The following is an 18,551-nucleotide window of genomic DNA, read 5'->3' on the forward strand; positions in this document are numbered from 1 at the left end:
ATGATAAAAGTCGCTGTACCGATCTACGTCATCAAAAAAATTCCAAGATGCCCGAAATGCAAACACCTCCTTTTTTATCTCTATGCCTCCTTCCAACAAATTTGGAGATTTTTATTCCAATGAAACTTTGTTTACAGCATTTTTTGGCACACACCATGAATGAAAATAAAGGAGAAGATTCCCCCTCGGCTTTAATTGAAAATCCTCAGGAAACAAGGGGGCATATACTAGTGAGAGAAACAAGGGGAAATACTATTTTTAAAAACTGTGATAAGCTTATGCGAGAGGAAGAGGGAGAGGGTTTGTGGTGCGGGCCTCTGGATGTGTCCTTAGTGCACCTATATGGTTAATACAGGCCTTGTTTTCATGTTATTTTCCGGTAAATTAATTCTCATTCGACTCAAGGGGACTGAAAAATATGCTACACACTTTAGAATTGACGCAATAACTGATTGAAATAAGACTAAAAATTCATGTTTCCTACAAAGTTAATCTGGCTGGATTTTCTTCTCTCTGAACAATGCATTTGATTAATGTTTGGGGCAACTAGTGAAGCAAAAAGAGTCTGACAATTTAAATCAAATATGTTTATTTCAAGATGACTAAAAATAATAATACACAGATACAGATAGAATGATAAAACAACTGTTTCGCAAAACATACAACTCAAAATCCACTCGTAGGAACAAAAAGAGGTGGATTCAAGCTTCTTGTATACAATGACTAAAAACAAAACATGTTCAACTATACAAATATTTGACTTTAGAAAACAGTGTAGCCTTAAAACAGAGAGTCAAACTGTTCCTTCAAAAAGTGATAGTGGACAAACCATGATATATTTAAAGCTGTATGACTTTCAGAATATGACAGACAATTAGAAAATGAGCTACTGGAGAGAGGATAGAAGTTCAGCGTAAAAAACTGATGAAAAGACAAAAAAGTGATTATATTGATGGCTAAACTCAGAAATCCCGTATCTCAACTGCAGCATTTACAATCCCTGCTCTCATGTTATTTTCCAGGGAAAATATGCCTATTTTTATGCTTGTAATTGAGTTTTTCTAATGGTAGAGAAAAATCTAATAAGCTTAGAAGAAATTACTTGCATGCATTTTCCAATCGAAGAATAAAATATGATGGGAAGTCAATGACAACGCAAACCAAAATACCAGGTACATTTCTTCCTAATTTAGCCATCGATATGCAGTTCCATTAAAGGAGTAGAAACATAGAGTAACGGATGACTCTGATAATCCAGAGGGTATTAACAAAGCAAGGATATTAACAATCTAAGTTGCCTAGTACTGCTTTCACCTATTCCTTGCCAAAAAATGGCTTGCCCTTAAAGTCCTACAGACTGATTTCTTTTTCAATTGATCTTTCGACAAAGAAAACTTTTAGGAATAAATAACAGCTCTGAACAGTAACTTTGTTCCAAGTAAACCCGTTCTTTCGAAAAGCTTACTTTAAATGATTCCATATTTTCAAATCACCTTGAAATTTAAGTTGAGGCACTTCAAACATAGCTATACTTAACACTACTTAACACATTGAAAGTTAAGACAAGACAGAAATTCAGAGAGAGAAGAAGTGGGTTGATCGCTTCTGAAGAATTGGCACCTAATAATTTGGGCTAAGGGCACCATTCTTCGATAAAAATTAAATGATTCTTCAACAGCAAAGGCAGCATCCTGAACACGAATGCAAACACGACAAAAATGCATTTTTCACACTGTGTCAAGAGATAAACTAGGGAACGTTGACTTCAATTGAGTTATTCAAGAGCTTCCTTTCATAGTTCATTTTAGCAAGAGATCACTGCGACCAACAAAACTGGGTAGAATTGCTAGGAAAGTTCTCTTGATGCAGAAGAGAAACTTTGAAGTGTTGGATTAATGGAATAAAAAAAAACAAAGTAGTGATAGAGAAACGCGAATCACAAATGGTGAATACCTGATCATCAAAACTTTTATAGACCAAATTCACTGGCACAGGAAATAAGCACAAATGACTTATATTCAACAAAGAAAGTACTTACATTGAAAAAAATTGCTGACGGCATTAAATATATGAGTTGAATTCATTTTTTATACACCCAGCAAATAAGAAAAATATTTAAGTATGAAATGGACAGTTGATTTTTTCTTGCGAATTATTTGAGGACAAAAAACAAAAACCTCAAAAGTCTGAAACAATAGATAAATCACAGCCCTTGATATCACCTACACAGATGTGAGAAAACAGAAATAATGAATTAAGGTCAACGTTGCTCTAATTTCACTCATGTTCCCATTTTTGATATGAAGATAAATAGAATTATCAACTAATTATACTTGTATAGTTAGCAACCTAAAACGCAACACCCTCTACATTTCATGATGGCTGCTTATTACTTAAAACACATGTTTCAAGTAACGCTGAGAGAACAAAAAATATTAAAAAAAAAATAGCTTACTGGTCAATGTAAAAAATTTAAAGTAATGTCATTTTTAAGCTGACCAGTCAAGGGATAAGAATGAGCTATGCCACTAGCAGATATAAACATGAAAAAAAAAAAGCTTCAATCCATAAACTAGCTTGATTACAAGGAGCCAATTCTTTTGAAAAGAGCGTCTCTTATCATCGTTTCTCTGATAAAGAACGTAACTACATTTCAAATTGAAAATTTGGCTGATTGTTCAGCAAATTAAACGTAAAAATCAGTAAAAGTCAAGACAGAATGTGAACAGGCATATTCTTGTAAAAAATTTGAACTGTTTCTGTAAATTTTACAATCTTGGAATGGAATTACCTTTCTTCATCTAGGGAACGACAATAGAGGATATAACTTGAAAGATTCGACGTTTGAGACAGTTCGTCTGAAACTGGGTTTACACATAGGAAACATAAAGGGTTATATGACTGGTAATTCAATCATGATATTGATGCGCAGATACTGCTTTTTACTTTAAGAGGGAGAAGGGGATATGATCTTGAGGGAAAGACGTAGAACAAAAGTTTAACGTAAAAAAATATGTTTCTGAAACAAGCCCAAAAAATAACAAACCCTTTGAAAGGTTGTTTCTCTAAAAGTTCACCTTAAGAGCCATCCATTTTCTTCAGTTTAAAGATAAAACTGAGACTACTTTTCAATGATGGTGTATACAAGGTTGCAGAGATGACTCTCTTATTACCTTGGAACCTCTATTTTAATTAATTTGATATTTCCTTGGAGTTTTACAGTCATTATCAGGGTGGCCACAAAGATTTAAAACTGGAATTCCTCGTCTCTTTAACAATTCCTTTAACCAACTTTGAGAAAAGTTTCCGACTTCTGAGAAAACATAGAAATAGGAATAATAATTCTAATATTTTCCGATCCAACGAGGAGACAAGCTGAAACTACGTGATGCGAGGCATAAAAATTTATCACTTACGCTAACATAATTTTTCCCTGACTCATTTTTTTTCACCAGCTTGTCCTAATTTTCCTTGACTGTGGTCATCCGTGACTTATTTTATTAAATAAGTCTCTTTGAATACCAAAAAAAAAAAATAATAAATAGGGGACGTAACATGTAAAACGAGAAGAAGAGAAAGAAAACCTGAGTTAGTTCTAACTTGGAGGTTATTTTCTAATTATTTCTAATCATGAATACATTTCCTTCACAAGTACAGCAGATAAGTCTCTAGAGGGAAACATACGATGGTAAAGGAAAGATCAGAGAGTTTTACAAGAAATGTGATAAATTAATATACAAAGGAAAAGATACAAAGCTGCGAATTCCCAGCTCTGGAAAATACAGCACCAAAATAAAAATAATGAGCCCTCATGGAAAAGTAAAACAACGGATCACTAGACAAGGTGCCAATGTAATCATTATGGAATACGTTTTCTCATCAAAATTTCCTGTAGAGCACAATTGATGTTTCTTCATGCAAAAATTCAAACTTCCCGCTCAAGAAAAAAACAATGATTTACTCGAGTTGACTTGCACACTGAACGTTACCAAAACAGTCTCTGCAGTATGAAAATACGGCGAGCTCATTTTCGACACTTCAGCTCATTTGATTCACACTTTTCAGACTTTGAACAATACAAGACATGGAAGTATCACTGCTCAATTAAGAAACTTGCCAAAGCCATCATAATGCGCAATATGATTGGGATAGAGTCTGATTTTTCTTGAGGAAATTCGAATTTTTTCGAGCCAAAGCTAAAGAAACACGTTGTTATCTTGATTAGGAGTTGATTTCAGTAATTTTCAATGCGTGAATCGAGTCCGGCATAACATTTCAAAAAGGAAGCATGTATCAGAAAGTTTAAATTTGTACCTTGTCTATTGTTCCTTTGATGAACACTACTATTGATCAAGACTTTAGAAATTGGAACTGCCAAGATGATGTTCCTTTGCCAGAATTGGAGATGGAGAATTATTAAAAAAAGTTAGAAGGATAGAATACACTAAAAGCAAAGGAGTGAAAAATTAATGAGAGTACGGTTGCAGGACTGAATTGCTTACGAAACTACAGAGATTCTTCTGGCGCTGAATTTTATATTGCATTAGCGGCAACAACTTACTGAAAATGCTGCACTCTTTAATTCTGAATGCAGCTTATAATCTTTTCCCTATTCCATACAGTGAAACTTAGAAGGGAGCACTTTTGGTCCATTGTAGAACAGAATTTACTTGTTAATTCATTTTCTTGGTAGAAAGAAAAGGAATAATTGAATCAATCGCTCTCCAAAAGACTTCAGCGTCAGAAATGCAAATGCACAAAAAACAAAACAGAAAAATAAAACAAAATAACTGTTCAAATCGACCCATTCCAAATCTCATAGCTCCAAAATATTGAAGCATTTAATTGATTAATCGCACTATTACTTATGCTAAGATTTTAAACAGGGCGATGAATACAGTTTTTCTTGCACTTTCATTTCTGGTGCTAGAGTATTTCTGAGAATGAACGATTCGACTGTACAGTGAGAAGAAAGAAGAAGTAAACAATAATCCACAACTTTGCGACTTGAAAATATGAATAAATGTAAGATGCACATACAGAAAAAGCGCAAAAAAATAGCATGAATTGAGATCAATTAGAAAAAAAAAAGAAAAAAAAAAACCTGTGCAGGAAAATGTTCACTTGTAAATTCACAATTTTTAATGTGTTTTGTAACATTGTATGATCATAGAAATGACACCTTTGTGTGTTTTTGTTTCCCTTGATTTGAAAACTTACATGTATTCACATTTTGGACAAATTTCTTAAAAAATCAGCTGAATTGGCAATTTTTCTGGAGAAGTTAATTTTAATACCCCAATTGAGTAGATCTACTGTCAGTCACAGAGTCTTGAAGACTATTTTTCACTTTTTTCTTTATACAAGAAAAGTTTCTGGTTCTACAATGTGCAAGACACTCAAATTTACTGCTCATTGATAAGTTCATCTTTTCACTAATTCATTAGCCCTTCTGCAAAATTCAGAGGGCAAGAGGAGAGGGTTTTGACAACACGCCCTTGCTTTTCTAGGTGTTTTCTGATTCTCAAGATTTGTAGCTCTTTCACTTCCATCTGAGGAAAATCTTAACTTTATCTCGACATTCCTTTGTTATACAGAATCTCAAAACACTCCCGCAACATTTCAACGAGCAGAAAAAACAAAACAAAACAAGGCATGGCTGTGCACCTAAAGCAGAGAGCAAATGCAAAACCAGGTTGACTAGTGCATGACATGAACTTCGTTGTTGTGCAAGTACTCCAGGTAGGGAATATTATTAGGGAGTAACGAAATTAGAAACAAGAGGGTTAGAACGGTGAGTGCTGCCGTTGTTGTGAATGTGAACAGTTGTGAGTAAGAGAACTGGCAGTACCAACAAAATGAAAGTATTATGAGGAGACAGCTATACAAAAGACTTCCTAAGCGCCACTCAGACTGCTGCCCATTCTGTTGATTAGTATACCTGGGAAAAGAAATAGTAGATCATAGATTAGTTTTAGAGTACACATGACGTGTAGTTCACCTCTTATAAGGTATTGATGGTTATAGCACAATCAAGTATTAATAAAATAGAATGAAGAAAAAAAAAAGAAAAAAAATTCATTTTTGATCATTCATAGGAGTAGATTTTTGTGCACAGCAGCAAATTGTAGAAAAGCCGTTTTTATTGAGTACGGCCAAAACATCGAAGATTAAAATTACACATGACTACGCATTAGTTTCCAAACGGATTAGTTGCAATTATTCCGAATATTTTGAGTCTTGGGTTTGACAGATAAGGCTTTGAGCCTCTGCTCCTTGAAGTTACGTTCTCTGAGCTGTTAACTTCAAACCGTTTAAATCTTTTTTATTTGGCATTTTTGGACGTATCTTCAGCCAATATGTTTATAAGTTGCTTTTAAGCATCATGTTGTTCTAAACTCAATGTTGAGTCTTTTAACAGAAAGCTTTTTTCTTTTAAATATACTGTAAATTTTAAAATTAAATAAAAGAAAGTACAAATGAAAATAATGGGGTGGATTTTATCCAAGCAGATACACGAGGGGCAATTTGGAGGGAAATGAACTGTAATTGAATGCGGTCAATAAGTACTGGGTTAACTGGCAAAATCTCTCCTGTGAAAAAAAACAAACAGGCAAAACGAGAGAATTGAACGCTTGGGACCAGCTTTCACCAACCTCCCTAATTAGTGCTCTGCAATTAATTTCTTGTAGGGCCCAGAGACAGCCTCAATTGCATAACTGGATGATTGAAACGTGCAGTTTGGAACAGCAATCACTGCGACCTTTTTACTCCTGCACAACCAATAAAAAAACGGCCGATATGGCTAGCTTGGTAGATATCGTTTTAAAAAAAGAAAAATGAGACTGGAGGATCACTGCGCATCATGGAAAGATTTATGAACATCCTCAGTTTCATGGACATTAACCAAAGCCATAGAGTGATTGTCCAGAAAATAGCACTTCTTCAGTAATTTAAATTCCAACAACTTCAAACATTTTCTACTATTACCGCTAGTACATACCTAGTTGAGTGATTATTGGACGAAGTGTTTGATGTGTTATTGCTAGTTGCTGACTGCTGACTACTTCGGTTGACATGGATCAAACAGTGAACGACACAATTATTATAAAGACCGCAGTTTTGCAGCGTTTCAGCATCTTTTAAAAGGAGTCGACCATTGAAAATAAGTTTGACTACCTTGTTGGCTGAAAGCTCGGTGCTGAAATGACGCCTAAAAAAATCCAATGCACAATTAAATTTTCATAAAAGACAAAACATAAACAGCAACAAATATACAGATTATAAATTCATTTAGCGTAGTTTTGGAGGAGACTTAAGTTGTTTTAATTTCAATTGTGTTGCAGTTTCGTAAATTTGTCGAAAAGAGAAGAATACCACTATAAAAAAGTCAGCTTTAATAATAAAACAATTTATTTCAGGAGCTTCAAATCATTTGGCAGAAGTTTTTGTACTTCCCAATAGGACCCCTCATTTACCTAAATTTTTGCAATAACCTGTTTTTCTTTCAGGCACTTCATACAAAGATACTCATCATGTGAACCTTTTTTCCTCAGGTGGTAATAATTTAATATTGATTAAAATTGTGATTCATATTTGGAAATGATTCCTTTCATCAATAATTAGAGTAGGAGTCAGAGCACTGGGCGCTAGCCCCTGACCGCGCTGAAACTCAGTTTGATTGTGTGGACAAGCTGACATTTTCTCAAAATTTCCGTTTTTTTTTTTTTTTTTTTGTATAAAACTTCCTGACCTGATGAAATTCCTTGACAATGCCTGGTTTTCCAGACCTGTAGACATCATGCAAGAGTTAGGATAGAAGAGACAAAAATGGCAAAAAAAAAAAGGAAAAGAAAACAGGAATGAAATTAAATACCTTTTGAATTCTCCTAACAATTCCTGACGCCTTCCATCAACAAGCTTCTGTTCTTCATTTAAGTACATGAGTTTGATTTTAATACAATCATCACCGATTGGCTGTGTTCCGCTATGACTCGTTTGTGATTCACTGGGTGCTTGCTCGGTTGTCCTCTCACTATTCCCTGAACTACTTTGATTTAGTGGTTCATCCTGCTTTGCATTATCCTCTGTCTGATCTTCAACACACTTATCTGTTGCTACTTCCTGAGGAGTTCCTTCCCTGCTTTCAGTTTGCTCTTTATTCTGGTTATCGATATTGCTACTACTCGTAGGCTCAAGTAAAGTGGAGCCGCGATTCTGAAAGAATGCAATCCGTCGTTGGCGCAAAACATTTGATGGGGAGTCATCTGTGGATGTATCGTTTTGAATGCCTTCATCCATTATCCCTACGACTTCAAGACATTCTGAGTTTCCGCTAGCTTGACTCGACGCTCCGTCAGGCGAATCATCCGTAAGACTGACCTCTGCAACAGGTTCTACAGTTTCTTCTTGTTTTATACTGCTGCTGTGCGGTGGTAGTAATGTTGCATCACTTTGTTGCGTACCTGAAAAATTAAATAAAAAAGAATCAAGAGGGGCTTGTTGGGTGTGAACAAAAACTGGAAGATCCTAAAATTCCAAAACTGGAGATCGAACTTCCTCAGATGGTAGGAATGTCTGTCATGAGGTAGCCGAAGTTATTATTGTTGTGGAAAAGAAAAAGATAAAATAAAGGCAGATATTATTATATTATCATATTATTAATAACTGGAAATAGAAGACAAATAAGAAAAAAAATCTGAGGAGTGCTTCTGGTGACAGAAATTGCAACTAAACCAGAAATTTGGACAACACAGACAGAAAAAGCAAGTCTGGGTCAGCATGTCAGAGTCGCAAACATCATTGATAGATAATAAATTCAAGTAAGAAGTTGAAAATTTACTGAAAAATGGAATAGATTGAAAAAATGACAAATCCATCAAGATTACAATGAAAAAGCCTTTAAGAAGAGAATACAAATTGTGGCATGTTTGTCGGAGAGCAACTTTTAATAAAGTACCAAGTTTTAACAACCGCTCTGCTCCACAGCCACCTGGAGGACACGGGCAGCTAATAAAATTTTTTCTTCTTCTCATTTTTTTATGCTGGCAAGTATGAATGGTAAAGAGATTCAATAGGGAAAACTTGACATTCAGTTTTAGTGCCACCTATTAAATCTGGACAATAGTATTAAAGAAGAAGAAGGAAAATAAACACATCAGGTACATATCAATGTTGCCACTTGGGCATATGTATTCATCTTCCATGCTTTATGCTTTACTCATTCCTGCCTGAAATGGTTCATTCATGGGGGGGGGGGGGGGGGTCTGAAATATTAAACTAGATTTGATGGAGCTCTTGCATAATTGAGTTGCAACAGATTACTCAATGAATAATTAATTTGATTAATTGATGGCTAACAGAGATAAAAACGTTAATTGATTTACATCAACTCATCAGAATGTAGATTATTAAATAACCGTTAGGTTCATGCGTGGGCTCTATTTCTTTGTTTCTCCTCCTCTTTCTGTTCGTTAATCTTGCTAAGACGGTATTTACCTCTTACAAACAATAAATATTGAACATATTTGCATTACGACTGGTAATTTTTCACCTTTTATGTACTTTTCTGTCAGCTTTACGTATGTATTTGCCTTTGCATTTCAACCTTAGGGGATAGCTTAGACTCTAGTCTTGTCTCCTGCCGTGTCTATAGTTAAAAGTATTACTGATTAAGCCAAACATACAAAAAAGTTTATGAACTTATGTTCACTAATGCAGAAAAATTATTTTGAGGGTCAAATAAAAATTTTGGTTATTTTTTTCCAAAAAATTTTGGGTGAAGTTTGATATTTTGCAAAAGATTTCCCTCCATATTTCTTAATTCTCTAAAATTCCACACACACACACAAAAAAAGAAATCAGAACATTGCCAGGTAGATTCTCTACGACTGGTTGACAACCTGCACCAAAAACTTTTTTGATTCATTAAAAATCTGGGGCTTACTCAGTTCTTTTTCTCATTTTGTTTGAAGTTGGACAATTTTTCATCCAACACATTTAGTTATCCAGCCTGGTAGATATCTGTCACGAGTAACTAATATGGATCAGACTCTACATTTTTAACATGGGGGGATTTATTCATCAAAAAGTAAGGACGTACTTCAAACGACTAGAGGATAAAATCCATCCTGCATAAAAGCTGTAATTTGCATCCTTTGAAAATTTTAGATTGATGGGAATTGGATTCTACTCTTTTGCTCTACCCATCTGATGAGAAAAATATGCTCTAGCCAGCTCTTGTTTTGGAGCCAAGGGTAAGATATAGTTAATGTAGCTGGGAGCGTTTTTACAATTATCTCTTGTCTTGGTCCATTTTCATTGTATGCCGAGGGCAAGTATGCACGGTTTTTCATGAGTTAGTCGTAATTTGATAAACTTTGTGCACACATTAGAACTTCGTAAGAACATACCGTTTTGGGCCTCGGTGAGTCCAACAGGTTGACCGTTTTCAGAGGCAGATCTACCATGAAGTGCTACGATGTAGACTGTGCGCATCAAAGGACGGTCGGAGGTTGATGTGGACCACCATGCTAGTGTTGCAAAAACAATGATCACCAGAACAATTAAACACTCAATGACTTCATCGCCAATTCCTTCGATGTAGGTCATCTCGTTTAGCTGGAAACCAACAGAAAAAATAGGATTATTCAAAACGATTTTTTCCAGATGATGGTAAATGTTCCCCCATTAAATAGAAAGACATACGAGTTGTGAGCAGCTCTCAGTGCTACATACACATAAGGTTGCAGCGCTTCATGTGGACGCGTATCTAATCCTTGAAGATGTTATCACTCTCTCGCCAAGGAGGATAAAGAATAGTGGTCGCATTTCGTACCCTCTGAACGTCACATGGTATCGGGTAAATGGGCTGGCCAAGGCCGGGGGGCCGACTCAACCTCGGATTGCACGGCAAAACCCATACCCTCTTGACGTCACAACGCTTCAAGATGGCAGCCAAAATCGCAATGCGACCACGATTCTTTATCCGCCCTGCTCTCTCGCCATAAGTCAAATTTTTTGCATGGTTTAAATGATATTTCCGTATGTTCTGCACCTAACTCCTCATCTTCTAACATCCTCCTTTGAAAATCATCAACAAAATTTGACATGCCCAGTGGGACTTGATCCAACAATGATGAGGGAAACAAGGAATTGATGTATTTAAATCCTGACTGAAACATCTCTATGGAAATGCCTGAGGAACTAAGTACCATGTCAACAGTGTTGACGTTTAAAGATATCTTATCAGTCAATCAAGCACATTATTTAACCGGGACCTAGGACAACCATGTTTACGCGCATGTGAAAAATGTAAATGAACTTTGTCCACAGTTTAATATTCCAGTAATTTATACTTTTCCTTGATACAGCTGCAGAGGGCTACTTCCATATGATTGATAAGCAATCTTAGAAGGATGATTCTTGCACTTTAAAAATAATGAGGACAAGAGAACCCTGGGTATACATGATAAATGTGAAGAAACATCAATTCATCATGACAGCTGAGTTTATAATCGCATAATACAGTTAAATTCTGCTGACAACTGTTACTCCAGAGGGTAGTGTATTACCGCTGGTTTCTGTTAACATGGTAATAGCTACCTACCCCTGGAGTTTATTGGAAAAAACCAGGGGACAGCAATTATCGGAAGAATCGGAAGGGGCCATCTCATTTCTCAGATTCATGGCAATATGATAGTAAGAAGTCCCTGATCAAAAATAATAAACATCACTCCAACCTACCTGGCAAGCAAGGACAACTCAACGTTCAGGAATGATCTAATTTGGAGCAACATAAAAAACTTGCAACCAAGATTCACAATGGAATAACGATTATTAAAAACTTTCGCAGAAAAATATACGGCACGATGATCACAATCACATAAAAGAGGATCAGACAGGAGACAAGACTACGAATTCAGCGAATGATTAGCACAGTAAAATCCAACATTTTTACAGTCGAAAATCAAGCTGAGCGAGAACTTTGAGGCGATTAGACTACAGCTTTTACAGGGAGAGTTAGTTCATGTGAAGCGAATGAGAGTTGAAAGTTGCTCTTTCCAGCCGTCTCATTGGTTAGCATTACGAGCTAGGGTTATCAGTACAGCAGCCAACAATAACGCGAGCCAATCACAGATTGATCTCACATGTCTCGACTCTGGTTACAAAAGAACACTAAAATTGACCACATCGTCGATGCGCTGTGAACAAAAATATATTTTCTGCGCAGGTAAAATCAGAGCTTTAGTAAACGTTGCCAAATAGATGGTTCTTATAAATTTACTTCTGCCTCAAACGCACTAAAATTGAATATTTATTCGAATGATTTGCAACTTTTTTAACTTTCAGTTCCTTCAATGTCTGTGTCTTGCAAAAGGCGCTGAAAATCAGTCCCATCAGACTCTCATATCACAGATATCGCAGTGCCCGCCTAAAATCTTGATTCTGATACTGTGGCAAATCCTTCCCTCATTGAAGCACATGTTATTCCTCTCTCAGTTGGTTTATTATAGTTCTAGATAGTAATTTTTATTCTTTTGATTAAAGTGAAATAGTGCTCCTACACCATGGCCGACTTGGACGACTTTTTTGCGAAGAAAGACCGTAAGAAGAGCAAAACTACTAAGAAATTTACAACCACTGATGACCTCGCCAAAAAGCTGGAAGAAACGTCCAAAAAAACAGAGAAACTAAAGAAAGAGAAAATGACTGCCTCATCTGTCCCTACAAACAACTTAGCTCAGGACATAGTTGCTGATGAAACTGCAGCTCCTGCATTCAATGTAAGTATCACTCTGTACCTAGTGATATTCTCTGGATCGCGAAAGCCTATGGTATTTTTCAAGTATCTCATTCCTGCCGTGTCACTATTACTTTTGCGCTTTCCAACTACCAAACACTTGCATCCAAATGCTGAGACTTGTGGGAACTGCGCTTCTGTTTAGAGTTTTAATAGTTCTTTCACAAGTGGCACCATTCCTTAAGCGCCTCACTGGAATGTAAGTAGTAAGCGTCTACCTTTCCATCTCTGTTTTCATACTGTTTATCTCGTAAGTCAAGAAATTTCCCAGTTTAGTCCTCTTAGCTCCATCTAATTGTTCCTTTGTTGATCAAATGCTCCATCTCCGAATCATTTTTATCAACTGATTACCCATTCTAAATACTTCTGTTGCCATTCTTAACCGTAAACTCTGCAGAGCTGTGGAAAGAAAATATCTTTCTTCTAACAAGTTTTTAAAAAAAGCCTGAAAAGCAATTAAAATTGGTTTCTAATGCCTTTTTTAGGCTTGATTACTTGGGGCATGATTTCAAAAGTAATACTGTCACTGATTCGTCCATTGGATGAAGGTAATGTTATTTACCTAGAAAAATGTTCTTCACCGAGCAGTGTACAGCCTTACTTTGCATATTATCATCTTGGTTATACATTTTCTTTCACCCGAAAATCTCCAAGATTCTCATGCAAAGAAATCCCTCAACTAGGTTACTTACATTTGCAATGAGGTTACGAGGAAAAATACAAATTCGAACCTTGTCCTACTAATGGAGACCCCATTTTGGTCCACCAGAGAAATAACTGTATTTTTTCACCATGCTCTTAGTTGTAACCCTGTGACCTCAGTTACAACAGCACCACGCAATGAGCTCTGTTTCCTATGGATAGTTTACTTGTATTCTGGGCTGGAGAATACGTAAGAAGTTGATGCCCCAGGCATGGGACAAGGTACCAATCAATACGTTTTCTACTTGTCGGTCTTGCACAACAATGTTGTACCAACTGATTATTGTCTTTAATTTTCCCAGACTTAATTTTAACTTGTAGCTGAATTAATTTTTCCTCTCTCTAATTTTAATTATTAGGATGAGGATGAATGGAAAGAGTTCACGGAGGAGAAAAAAGACTACTCAAGTCTGAAAATTCAGCACCTCCAAATTTCGGAGAATGATGCAGAAAATGGGGATCAGAACGATAGCAATTATGATGGCTTTGATGAAGAAGGAAATGAAACCCAGCCTGGGAGCAGACGCAAGCAAGGGCCATGGAAAATGGTTGCGCCTCAGCCGCAGGCTCAGCCAGAGCCGGAACCTGAACGTAAGTTCCTCAAAATATGCACCACAAAAGTCGTTGCCCTTATTTAATCTGTGAAATTCACTGACTAATTCTCAGCTAAAATACCTAGGTTTTTTTAAAATTCTCAAGGTATCCCACTGAAAGTCTGCTTTGAGTTATCCAAGAGAAGTATAAATATGAAGACTGCGTCAAGCAGAAAGGATTCAAGGCTCTTCAGCCATCGCCAAAATTTATCGAATAATTGATCTTTATACTGGAAAACAGTCGTACAGAATCTGTTGAAAATTTCAGAGAATTCGTTCCACAACACAAAAAAAAATCTCCGGAAATCTTCAAATAATTCTCCATCACAGTTCACCGATAAGTATCAAATCATCGGATAAGGTTTGCCAATGGCCTATGTGACTTAGTTCCTTTCTGCTCAATACGGCCCAAATCATCAATTCAGGCATCGAAGTATGGTGATACAAGTATATCGATGGTGTAATTTGGCAATCACATAACTCCTTTGCAGTGTCTGAAAATCTCCGCCTCTATGTTATTTTTCAAAGGAGGACAAATTGACATCTTTCCAGTGACAGTTTTCCGTTTAAAATAATAAAGTATGACAGGAAGTTTGCGACATCGCAAACCGAGTTATGTGATTGCCGACTTACACCGTTGACATACATATTTACTTCAATGTTCCAGATTGTTCCAATGTTCTCTCTGATATTGTGATTCTAAAGTATTTCATTAAAGAAAGTGCTCTGAGCGCTCAGTACTTACAAGTGAAGCAATCTAAATAATTAGCCAAATCGACTCATTTGGTTGAAATGAGAGATTTGTAATTATGTATTAAACAAATCGTAAAATTATCTATAAAGGACCTTTTTTCATTTTCGCATTTGTTCCAAATCATGCATTTCAAAGTTATTAACACCATACTTCCATCATTACTTGTAGTTTTTAATTACCACACTCCCATCAGTTTTTGAATTTAAATCACGTCCACAATTTTTTTTCCAGCCAAACCAGCAGAAGTGCCTCCAGCTGCTCAGCCTGCCTCAGGGAAATACATAAGTCCAGCTTTAAGGCAAGCAATGATGCAAGAAAAACAGTTACAAAGAGCTTCATGTAAGTTAAGCTAAAAAATAACTCTGTTTGTTTTGGGAACAAGTGAACTGTACTATCCTTGTCTTTTTAGAAGGAGGTTTATCTTCGAAGATAATATTAGTGTTACATATATTACCAAGGAACAATATGCACTGATCTGTTCTGATGGTAGCACTGACAAAAATTGTCTTCGTAATTGTTTGGATTTAACCTGATATGATTGTAACATTACCAACAATAGCATCTATGGTGTAGAGCTTAGCCCACAATCAAGTGGTCCTGCTCTTTACCACACATGGTCAAGAACTGTCCATTGGTAGTTAAGTGTTCCACAAGTGTGCAAACTCTTCAAGGCCTCCACATTTTAATGCGTTCGTCATATGTTTCTCATATTCTTTCCACAAAATTGCACACCAATTGCAAAAGTGGTGACCTTTCTCTTCTTTTACCTTTGACTTTCGACTTTTGATCTTTAAAAGTGTTCCCTTTTTCCACAATTTTAGGGTCCCTCAACATTTTCATGTGGTTGTCTTGGCGAGTGTTTGGAGTTTTCTGCACCCCTGGTGCTCTAAGAAATGTTTACAGAGCCGCAACCGCGGACATGTTGGCTTGAGTATTAAGTGCCAGCGTCTGATGAAGTTGCTCTTACCGTCTTACAATTAAAAACACCTGGCGGCGTGTTTTATTTTACGACAGCATCAGGTCTTGCCAGATGATAGATGAATTCCAAAGAAAATATTTTTTCACAAATAGGGTTAAGTTGTGGCCTCATTACTCCACAAAACGTTTCAAAAATATGACTTTCAACTCAATCTTGGACAGTCATGTGGTCTCTGACTCTACTTAAAGCAAGGTAATGAAATTGGTTGGAGCGAGGTCTGAAAGAGTTGGGGAGAGTGAGTGTGAAACCAGGAGTGGCAAACTCCTATGCAAGGCTATGATTTTTTGTTTAACTTCACAGCGCTTCAACACCGAGCTCTATAACACTCTCTTCCGGTTTTTTGTGAATTTTTCCCTTACAAATAGACCTCCCTCATGGGCCTGCACTAAGACTTGGTGCTAAGCCATATTTATTTTTGTGTTTTTCTGATTTGGATAAATAGGTCTAGAAAACGGAAATTTCAAAGGTCTGAGTGTCAGGGAAATGAAGAAAAAGAATTTACCAAACAACCTGAATAGAATTAGAATTCAGCGGAATTAACCTTAATTGCATTAGTTTTTCCAAATAATTTGGCTGGCCTATTTTGTTCTTATCTATAAGTGACATTTTGTTGTGTTCTGTTTTTTTGCAGTGAAAAATCTGAAGAAAGGACAAACACCTGATCTTGGAGATGTTTCATCATTTCCAACTTTAGACCAAGCCAAGAAAGCACCAGCTTCAACATCAGCTTGGGGAAAAAAGTAAGTGTCTATTTTATGAAACTGAAAATGAAAGAGTTTGAAAACAAGCACTCTAGAATCTAAAATACTCAATTGTCAGAATCCTTTTTTTGGGAACACGGTCCATATGGAGTGCTTCTATCTGCCCTTCCTATGCGTTGTCCCTTCTTGCTGTATTAATGATTCGTTGGTTCACTTGATACCATTATCATTTATTTTGTGATAAAATTTAAAAAGGGTACCTCCATGTCTAGAACACCAAGAATTGTTGAGAAATTTCATGAGAAAGACTGGTAATTTTTTTGAGAGTGCTTCAAGTTTTTCTTTCAATATTTTTTTATGTCTTTCATGTGCTATACATGTTGCTACGCTTATGTGCATTTTTCATCTCGTTATTCTAAGTTCCCTCCTAAAAAAAGTATCTTTGCTTGCAGGAGAACAGACGAGCCTCAGCAGCCATCAGCACTCCCTCGTGATAGTAGAACAATACGTGGACCTCCATCTTTCAATAGGTCATCGAATTCAGACTACAATAGATCGGACAGAGACTACAATAGATCCGACTACAATAGATCCGACTATAATAGATCCGACTACAACAGATCAGACTACAACCGGTCAGACAGATCTGATTACAATAGACCATCCGATAACAGATATGACTCATTGCGTGACAACCGAAGCTGAATTGGAATTAGTGTAGAACAATTGTCTAGGGGTTTTTATCGTCTTTGTTATTTTTTAAAGTTTTCGATTTTTTTAACTCCTGTTCCGCCTCTGCCTCTGTGCGTTCCACAGAGAGTCTACAGATAGCAATAATTAAGAGGAAATTGCACTTCCGAAGAATCCTGCTTACTCTAATACTTAGAAGTTTACTTAATGTGCATTCAAGTTTATTCTTTAGCATTTATTTTAACTGTTTGAATTTTTGTATGTATTTTTTATCTAAATTAGCTGTATCTGTAACGAGTAGACAAGGAAGAAATGTAAAGCGGTGTCATCAAGATCCTGATTTGCTATTTGTTAAATTTAATCTTGCCTGAAGACTTAAATATGTAACAAGTTTTGATAGTATTGACCTCGTTTGTAAAACCAAGAATCTAATCGGAATAACTCGGAAAATCGTTTCATACCTTCGGAAGTAAAAATGCAACCAGAGAAAATATGACTTTTGATTAATGATATTTGTAGAAATTCTGTGGAACTTTTTTTATATAGTTTTTGTTTTTTTTATTCATTTTTTTTTATCACTACCTCCGATTAAATCTTATAATGAGCACGATGAGCGTCTTTTCTCGAGATACTTAAAACTGTTCAGAAAATAATGTTAAAGGAAACACTTTTCATTTTTTTTCCATCACTGTTCATTTATTCTCTTTTTTTAAACTAGTGTATCATAATTTCATTATTAAGTACGTAAATTTTCTCAGCATTAATTTTTTCTCTTCATTCAATAGCTTTTGAAGCAATAAAACTTCAAAATTGATCATTGTCCATTAGAGCATAGTATATCAACTTCAGCTAAGACTGTTTGTCAACCAACTTTTTTTAGTGATCACTCTAAAACATGACTTGTTTAAAAAATCCAGCAACAGAAACCCTCAACTGTTTTGTAAAAAACTTTTCATCGGTTGCTCAAAAATATAAATATGTAACTTCAGTCTTAAGTCTTCAATTTTATATCTCAATTTCCTTTGTTTTGGGACTAACTAATGTCAGTATTAGTTATTGTATCAGCATTTTACCCCAGCATTCAGTATTTTTCAAAGAATTAACAGCCATTTCTAAACAAATCTAACATTTTTTTAAATCAAAACCTTATACTCTTTCTTGGATCTCAGAATTCAGAAATATCTGCTTACTGTCATACACAAGTCATCCACTGTTGTTTAGTTTCACCGTTCCTAGTATTTTCTAATCTTTATCAGTCCACGCCATCTTTTTATTAGGTTTGCAGCATTCTCTTCATTCATTCTCTATGTGAAGAGCCTGTTTGATTGAT

The 18,551-nt window shown here is 35.9% G+C and overlaps 2 protein-coding genes across 2 annotated transcripts; one reads left to right on the forward strand and one right to left on the reverse strand.

Moving 5' to 3' along the window:
- Positions 1-572: 572 nt before the first annotated feature.
- Positions 573-12,017, reverse strand: LOC109044457 (uncharacterized). Its single transcript, XM_019062184.2, has 5 exons — positions 11,746-12,017; positions 10,413-10,620; positions 7,877-8,465; positions 7,004-7,213; positions 573-5,941 (listed from the first exon to the last, which is right to left on the reverse strand). The coding sequence occupies exons 2-5, from the start codon at positions 10,609-10,611 to the stop codon at positions 5,701-5,703; spliced, it is 1,239 nt and encodes a 412-aa protein (XP_018917729.2). The 5' UTR covers positions 10,612-10,620; positions 11,746-12,017; the 3' UTR covers positions 573-5,700.
- A 396-nt stretch (positions 12,018-12,413) lies between these two features.
- Positions 12,414-18,209, forward strand: LOC109044468 (protein CDV3 homolog). The gene is made up of 5 exons (XM_019062196.2): positions 12,414-12,785; positions 13,864-14,095; positions 15,083-15,190; positions 16,462-16,570; positions 16,984-18,209. The coding sequence occupies exons 1-5, from the start codon at positions 12,570-12,572 to the stop codon at positions 17,234-17,236; spliced, it is 918 nt and encodes a 305-aa protein (XP_018917741.1). The 5' UTR covers positions 12,414-12,569; the 3' UTR covers positions 17,237-18,209.
- Positions 18,210-18,551: the final 342 nt, after the last annotated feature.

This window comes from Bemisia tabaci, chromosome 4 (assembly GCF_918797505.1).
Source record: "Bemisia tabaci chromosome 4, PGI_BMITA_v3".
Classification (NCBI taxonomy): domain Eukaryota; kingdom Metazoa; phylum Arthropoda; class Insecta; order Hemiptera; family Aleyrodidae; genus Bemisia; species Bemisia tabaci.

Bases quoted from the DNA above. Each gene is read 5' to 3' on its own strand.
- LOC109044468 (XM_019062196.2), top strand. From the start codon at position 12,570: ATGGCCGACTTGGACGACTTTTTTGCGAAGAAAGACCGTAAGAAGAGC. The intron at 14,096-15,082 runs GTAAGTTCCTCA...TTTTTTTTCCAG, and splicing joins GCCAGAGCCGGAACCTGAAC to CCAAACCAGCAGAAGTGCCT. The intron at 15,191-16,461 runs GTAAGTTAAGCT...GTTTTTTTGCAG, and splicing joins ACAGTTACAAAGAGCTTCAT to TGAAAAATCTGAAGAAAGGA.
- LOC109044457 (XM_019062184.2), bottom strand. From the start codon at position 10,611: ATGACCTACATCGAAGGAATTGGCGATGAAGTCATTGAGTGTTTAATT. The intron at 8,466-10,412 runs GTATGTTCTTAC...TTAATTTTTCAG, and splicing joins ACTCACCGAGGCCCAAAACG to GTACGCAACAAAGTGATGCA. The intron at 7,214-7,876 runs GTATTTAATTTC...GGATTTTTTTAG, and splicing joins TTGTTAGGAGAATTCAAAAG to GCGTCATTTCAGCACCGAGC.